Source organism: Herpailurus yagouaroundi, unplaced genomic scaffold (genome assembly GCF_014898765.1).
Source record: "Herpailurus yagouaroundi ecotype Mexico unplaced genomic scaffold, PumYag 438, whole genome shotgun sequence".
NCBI classification, from domain to species: Eukaryota; Metazoa; Chordata; class Mammalia; order Carnivora; family Felidae; genus Herpailurus; species Herpailurus yagouaroundi.
In genome coordinates this window covers 748,380-755,988 of record NW_024412655.1, presented here as the reverse complement: position 1 = coordinate 755,988, position 7,609 = coordinate 748,380, and the positions used below count along the sequence as shown (strand labels likewise).

Here is a 7,609-nt window from a genome sequence, read left to right as displayed (position 1 = left end):
GCTGCCAGCCGAGCCGAGCCGAGCCGAGCCTGCCCGAAGCCTCCCGCGCCGCCGAGCCGAGGCTGCCCGAACAGGGGCCGAACCGGCACGAAGCGGCCCAGTCGCGCTCCGCCGACGGCCGAGAGTCCGGAACCGAGGAGGGCCGAAGCGGCCCGAAGTGCGGAGCCGAGTCTGCCCGAACTGGTCCGAGGCTGTACGAGGGCTTCCGAACGGCTCTGCGCTAACCCCTCCTCAGCGCCTGGGAGGCCGCGCCACCCTTCGTCCCCCGCAACAGGGTCGCCGACTGTGGGGCAGAATCTCGCCGGCCTCCGACGCAGCGCGGCCGGGCCAGGAGAACCTTTCGTCGCAGGCTCCGCCCACCCCCCGCCTCGAGCGGGAGCCGAGTCCGTCCGAGGTGAAGCCGAACAGAGCCGAGCGTTGCCGAGCCCCGATACTCCGAGCCTCGGCTCTCCGCCTCCGCCTGTACGAAAGTGCCCGAGCGCTGCCGGACGGGTTGATCGGGCCTCGGCCGCGGATCGGAATCAACTCCCGAAGCGCGGCGAGGTCGGGCCCCTTCGGGAGCAGAAGCGAAAATGGCCGAAGGGACGCGAAGAGCGCGGAGCCGAGAGACTGTCGGGATCGCGGCGGTCTGGGCGGGCGGGGCCGGGCGGTAAGATGGCGGCCGCGCGGCGAGGTGAGGGCGTGGGGTGGGCGGCTGGGGGCGTCAGGGGGCCGCGGGGGTCTCGGGACTGCGTGGCGCCCGTCGGCCGGAGGCTGGGGCTGGGACTCCGGGCGGCGGGGGCAGAGATCATGCCGGGAAGGGGGCCGGTTCGTTTTGGTTCTTTCTGGTGTCGGAAAGGCCGATCAGTCTGGGGTACCTCGTGGTGGTTGCGACTCCGCGGTTTTGAGTAGATTCGCGAGGTGAGGCCCCGGGCCCGTTGAGAGCCTCTTCCCCTCCCTGGCCTCACGTCGCGTGTCCTGCTACCACCTTTCCGTGGCCGGCCCCCGGTTTTGCGCAATGCGCGCGGTGGCGGCAGGGGACAAGGGCCAGGGCAGGGGACAGGGGCACAGGGACAGGGCCAAGGGGCTGGCAGCAGGGGCAGGGGACCGGCGGCCGAGGGCAGGGGCAGGGGCAGGCAGCAGGGGCGTAGGCGTGGGCCCGGGCTGGCTGCAGTGTGACCCGTGAACTGCCACACTGCTCTGCGCAGCGGCTGCGCGCTCTTCAGAGAGCGAGGGCGGCCCGTGTGCCGTGAGGCCCAGGCGCCCAGGGAGCTGGCGGGGGCCCCGCAGGTCGGGAGGCACCCCGTCCCATTGCCAGCAGCTTTGTGTCCGAGACAGAATGCTGGGCGATGCGGCAACCCCCCGGAAAGCTGGTCCCCGCCAGCGTGTGCTTCAGTCGTACAGATCCCCGCCCCCCCCACCCCCCCAAGCGTTGACTCCTGGAACGTCCAGTGAGTTGTTCATTCTCTCTGTGAAACACCCCCAGCTGGCAGACAGGTGGGCATAGCTTATCTTGGTCCGCGTCCTGCCCGGGTCGCCAGGGTCTGTGCCCATGAGTGTGCCATTTACGGTGCTGACCACTCAGTCCACATAGCAGCTGATGTGTGCACCGCTTGGGTAAGAAAAGTGCGGGATGGGATGGGGGCTGTGCTACTCTGGGTTGGGGTTGTCTTTGTGGTAGCGATCGCTCAGATAAAAAAGCCCACTTTGCACACCCCAGCTGTCAGGAATTACTTGCGGGGAAGACAGAGACGAGGGAGTGCGCTGGGCAGCAAGCGGGACGTCCTGCAAAGAGGTGGTCTCCGTTGTGCGTGTGCTTGAGGCAGAGCAGAGCCCTCTCGTCAGACCTTTGTGAACGGCCGCTGCTAGCGAGACGTGTTTCCATTTGGTGAGAAACTAGGTTTACGCCGGGGCAGGATCCCTGTGCACACCTTGTCTGTCACCTCGGGGACACGTTCGTTCTCCGCACCTCCACGTGTACTCCTGACACCCCTGTTCAGAGACACACTGTCACTACAGTAAATCATTTACCAAAAAAATGTTAGGTCCTGAAAACCACTGCTGTATTTAGTCACAATGAGCCGTTATGGGTCTGAAACCCTTAGAGCCGCCAATCGGATTACAGCTGCCTTTAATGTTAATTATGTAAAATCCTGTGTCACGTAAGGTTTTTGTGCAGCCTTTGTTCCTGAGCTGCCACGGTTCTGATCCATCACAGTGGCCGGCCGGCAAGTAGATCTGAAGTGTCTGAAAACGGCCTTCAAGAGAAGAATCAAAAGGGAGGAAACCCCCAGTTCACATGAAATCCACCCGATACCGACAAGTATCTAGGTGGCGGAGTTTAGCTAGAGCCTGGAAAAGAACAGGCCGGGTTTCAGGAGCACACCGCCTGTAACGTGATGCAAGCTTATAAATGACCCGTGCTCCACTGGCCCTCCCCTGGCTGCCGCTCCTCGAGGCTGAGTTCTGATCTGTGTCCCTGATTCCCTGGGCTGACCCATTTAGGACCCCTGCCCAAGTGAGGCACCACAGAAAGCCCAGATCTACTCGCCAGATCACCGGGGCTGGAGAGGGAGTGGGGCTGGAGAGAAGACCGGCCGGGCTGGTTCCCATCGCTGGTCCGCTTGCCGCCGGCAGTATAGCTCAGGCCTCCCAGAGGGTCCATTTGGCAAATTTTCACTCATTGCTGATGTTTCTGCGTGTCACAAACGTGCCACTGGTGTGAGCCTCTTCACACAGGAAATCTGCCCCAGGACACATTCGATGGGAGGATTAGAGACACTCAACACCTGTGATGCCAAGACCACTTCACGGGGAGAGAGGCTGTCAGCCTAGGAGGAGGGAGACCTGTGGCTGCCGCGGGTGGGAGAAGGCCCAGGAGCCACAACAGTGCGAGAACTTGGGTTGCCGCTTCAGGAAATGCGTATCTGAGGGATATTTGGGGCCGTGTGTGAAATTCCAGAGGAAAGCAGGGTCTCTCATCAACCACACACAAAAAAAGGATTCGTACCCTGAATCGGAAAAGGTTTTCCTCTAGTTCTACCCACGTGGTAAATGTACAGAAACCTCAGAAGATGAGAAGAGCTGTCCTCTGTCTGTGTCCAGGGCACAGTCCTTCCTGTCCCGGCTGGGCTCAGCTCGGCCACATTCAGAGCCTTCTCCTCTCCACCTCTGAGCTCCCAAGTACACACTCCGGCCCAGCCTCAGCTTTCGAAAAGCCAACGGTCAGATCCTCGGATGGACAACCGCAGGCCCAGATAAACGTGGCTTCTTTCTGTAAATATGGGATCGCAGAATGGAGCCGGGGTCCTGGGTCAGCGTTGGACATGGCCCAGGAAAGCATCCGGGTTGGACCTGGGGCCTCCCTGACGGATACTTTCTTTTCTAGGGAGAGCTTCATCCGCGGTGGTATCCTTCTGCTGTGCCCACGTGTCCCCTGGTGGGCCTCCACAGCACGGTTCCTGAGGGCTGGTTTGCCGGACTCTTGAAGTCAGCTCTGAGTTTCCGCTATCTGCCCCCACCTTTTCTATAAGTTCTGAGTAGAAATTGCACGTTTCAGTGGGAGGGACGGTCACTGACAGATGCAGAGAGTTCTAGGACTTCCTCCAGTAGAGCGTGCTGGCTCCATCACCCTCCTTCTAGGCCCTGCACCTTGAGTGGGTGGCTGCCTGCCTCCCCCAGGCCCATCTGGAGCAGAAGAGCAAAGACCCCTCAGTTTGAACACTTACAGAGTCCTTTTACGTAAGCAAACAGGAAGTGTACAGAACTCGGGAAAGTTAGTGGACATTTAACTGCCCCCCCCCCCCAAGAGAATACATTTTCTTTGAAGGAAATGAAAAGAATTCATTATTTTCAATCTCGTAACCTGGGCCCAGATCAGGGTGGTGCCCGCAAGGAAGCCTGGCCATCCTGCCCGCAGTTACCAGGGACACGCCCAGCCCTCTGGTTCCAGGATAGGACATCTGTGACGGGAGGAGTGTGGGCAGAAGCCTCCGCAGGCAGGGAGCCAGTGGCCGGGTCTCCATGGCCACCCGCAGGTGCCTACACTGGGCCTGCCTGTGTCGGGCCCCTGGGAAGACGGGGCGGAGCTGGCCCCCTGGGGTGGACACACTGCGAGGCTCTCTGGGTCTGCCTGGGACCGAGTCCTTAACCACTGGCCAGCTCTCGTCCGTCTCCTTGCAAGTGCTGCTCTACCTGAGTGGGGGGTATTATGCCCTGTATTTCCTGGCTACGCTCCTAATGATCATATATAAAAGTGAGTCTTTTTTAATGTTTGCTTTTGAGAGAGTGGGGGAGGGGCAGAGAGGGAGGCACAGAATCCGAAACAGGCTCCGGGCTCCCCAGCTGTTAGCACAGAGCCCGACGCGGGGCTCGAACTCACAAACCGTGAGGTCGTGACCTGAGCTGAAGTCGGCCGCTTCACCGACTGAGCCACCGGGCGCCCCATAAAAGTGAGCCTTAATCATAGAGGCACATGGGAGGCGCCCCTGCCACTGCCCCCCATAACGAGTTCTGCTCTGTTGCCTGTTCTCCAGGTCAGGTTTTCAGTTATCCTTGTCCTTACCTGGCTCTCGACCTGACTCTGCTGTTTCTGATGGGGATTCTGGAAGCAGTTCGGTTGTACCTGGGTGAGTCGACTGAAGACCGTGGTACTTAGGGTCACAGAATTACTAGCTTACGCTCTGGGAGCCTTCAAACATCTATCCCTTTATAACGTGGTTCTTAGAGACACTTTTGATGTCAACCGCTTAACCACTTGCTTTGCAAGCTCGCCTTACGACGCCATTAAGTATTAATTAGTTTATTCAGAAGCTTTACTCAGGAGACAAGTAATACTGGGAGCAGCACCCTTGGGAGAGGCGCTTCTGTTTGGGAGTCCTGCACAAGCCACAAGGTGACCGACAGCACTGAGATTGGAACCCAGCTCAGCCAATGGACTCAGGGGCCCCCAAATCTCCACCTCACCTCCTGCCTTCTCCTGTAGGCCTCAGCAGTCTGGAGAGGGAGGATCTGAAGTGTTCTCCAGGCGACGGAGCCTGCTCAGTCCAGGCCACTGCAGGTGCCCTCAGCCAGCTCCCCATTTATATTCTCCCAACAGCGTGAGCTCTGCCGTCTATCGCACCCCACCCTGCTCCGGCCAGGGCTCGCCACACAGGGTGCACACGGCTTCCAGCCCCATCTCGTCCCTGCTGCCTTCACGGCCACAGGCACGCACGTGCCAGCACGTCTGTGTTCTAAAACAGGCTCACACCGTGCGTGTTCTGCTGATGGGTGTAGGAAATGCTCCCTCTGTTGCAATAGCAGAGGGAGCCGATGGCAGCTGACACTTCCAGGCCCTGGCACATAGCACGTTCTGCCTGCCCGTGTACGCCAGGGTGCCCCATCACCAGTGGGGACACAGGCACATGCCATGGTCGTCAGACCCTCCGGACTCTGGTGGACAGAAGCAGGTCTCCTGGGCCGTCACGGACGAGCCCACAGACCTGGGAGGGGGGCAGAAGGTGCTGGGATTGCGGGGCGCCTGCCCTGCCTGTCCCTGCCCAGGCGCCTCGGACACCTGCAGTCAGGGATCAGCGTTTCCTGTGACTGCCTATTTGTCTGTAAAATGCCGTGCTGGTTTGGTTTTGTTTGTTTGTTTGTTTGTTTGTTTGTTTGTTTACAAGTGTGCATGAGACCTTCCAGAACTGATCTTAGCCCACAGTAAAATATTTTTGGAAATTTTAAACAAAATCTCCTCAGTCCACTTGGAATTAGGGAAAGGTGTCAGAATGCAATTGGGATCATTCTTAGGAAACCAAGTTCCCTCTCCCACCCCGACAACTGACCCAGAGACTGAGGTTCAAAAATTACAACTGCACTTGGTTCTATCCTCACTGGGGAGAGCACACCCCTCGGCAGCATTTTTGCTTTGTGACATTTCCTGAGTGATGTGGTGGCCACCATAGATCCTTTCCCTGGGAGCCGTCAGCCCTACGTCCAGGGGGATGTGCTGGCGATGAGCTCGCCTCTGGCCTCCCTGCAGCCTCGGGGCCGTCCTGGGTGCACGTGGGTCCGAGTAGGCGTCCCGGAGCCCGGCGCCCACTCGTCCGCTTGTCCCCCTCTCCAGGCACCAAGGGCAACCTGATGGAGGCCGAGGTGCCGCTGGCCGTCAGCCTGGTCCTTACAGCGGGTGGCGCCCTGCTGTCCACCTACTTCCTGCTCTGGCAGACGCTGGTGCTGCGGGCCGACTCCACCCTCGGCGCCGCGCTCCTCGCGCTCCACGGCCTGGAGGCCGTCCTGCAGCTGGTGGCCATCGCTGCCTTTGTCAGCTAGGCGGGCAGCACCCGGCTTTGCCGGGCAGGACGGCTCTGCACAGAAGCCCCCGCCCGGGAGCTCGGCCGTCTCCTCCCCCAGTGCTGGACGGAAGGGCACCGGTGTGGACGGGTAGGACGGTTTGGAGTGGTTTACGAATTTTGGGTGGTGGGGTGGTCAGGAACCCAGGGCAGAGCAGAGAGCCGGGGGAGTTGCCGGGAACAGCCGCACGAAGGGTCGGGAAGGGAGACCGCGGGAACATCTGCTCAGGCCCCGCCTTTGGCTGGTGAGGATCTCCCTCCGGCAGCTGCCCTGACCCCCGACCCAGAAGGGAACAGGCCCTTGGGAAAGGAGGTGGCCGAGCTGTGGCCACAAACCACCGTTCCCTGCCGGGAGGAGGAGCCTGGCCGTGTCTTGCCGGTTCCCCCGTGGGTGTGAGGGCGCAGGCCGGGGCGGTGCGTGTTCCATACCCACCCACCGCGCTGCTGCTCTGCCGGGGGCTCCAGGGGCAGCATGGGAAGCGGGCAGCCAGGCCCCGGGCTGCTTAGGAACCGTGGGCCCTGGTGTCCGGGGGGATGTCGGCAGCTGCGGCTCCTCTCCCCCGGGGGCTCCTGAAGGAAGGACGGGCCGAGACCCTGGCACTGACGGGAGGGAGGCAGGGAGTGGGCCAGCGGCGAACGGCCCTCCACTGCCCCAGCCCGGTGCCTCAGTGCCCCCACGTCCAAGACGTTTGCACTGTGCTCCTCGCATTCTGTTTGTGCCTTCTTCCCCCTTCGCAGATCGTAATGGCTCCCGGAAGACACCGAGCTCCTGCTCTCCAGGACCTTTACCTGTTCACGCTGTGCACCGTCCACGTCTGGAACAAAACGTTGGGTATCTGGACGTTTTCCCTACCGTTTTGTGGAAATAAATGTTTATACCTCCCTGAATTCCTCCTGAGGCCGCCCACCTCTTCCGTACCCAAGAGCACACACCCCATCCAGGCCTCCCCCAGCAGCCCCAGGAGGAGGGCTTCCCCCGGAGGACAGCCAAGCCAGGCCTCAGGGCCAGTCCAGGACCTCCACGGGGACTGGCTTCCTCGAGGGGCCGCAGCGGCCCCCCACGGCCTCTGTCCTGGCAGGGGCAAGTGGCAGCAGGACCTCTCTGCGCTGCCCGTTCTGGCTCTGGACCAGCGGGCGTCCTCCCGCCTCCCCGCTGCCTTCCCTGCTGCTGGCGCCGTGCGGACTCGGGAAGGACTGGACGGGTGCGCTTGCCTCTGGGAGGGCCCAGCCAGCTCCCCTGCAGACTCTGGAAGCCGGACACCTGTGGCCTTCAGGGTTCGTGATCTCCTGCCCCGAGC

The 7,609-nt window shown here is 61.3% G+C and overlaps 1 protein-coding gene across 2 annotated transcripts; it reads left to right on the top strand.

Moving 5' to 3' along the window:
• Nucleotides 1–96: 96 nt before the first annotated feature.
• TMEM80 (transmembrane protein 80) lies at nt 97–7,199 on the top strand. Of its 2 annotated transcripts, none has more exons than XM_040464301.1 (6): nt 97–673; nt 3,368–3,387; nt 4,141–4,234; nt 4,515–4,607; nt 6,086–6,402; nt 7,050–7,199. In XM_040464301.1, exons 1-5 carry the CDS (start codon nt 655–657, stop codon nt 6,289–6,291), a joined length of 432 nt encoding a protein of 143 aa, XP_040320235.1. In that variant the 5' UTR covers nt 97–654; the 3' UTR covers nt 6,292–6,402; nt 7,050–7,199. The 2 variants fall into 2 exon arrangements, with proteins under 2 accessions (XP_040320235.1, XP_040320233.1); XM_040464299.1 differs by lacking the exon at nt 97–673 and adding an exon at nt 1,874–3,255.
• The last annotated feature ends 410 nt before the right edge of the window (nt 7,200–7,609 follow it).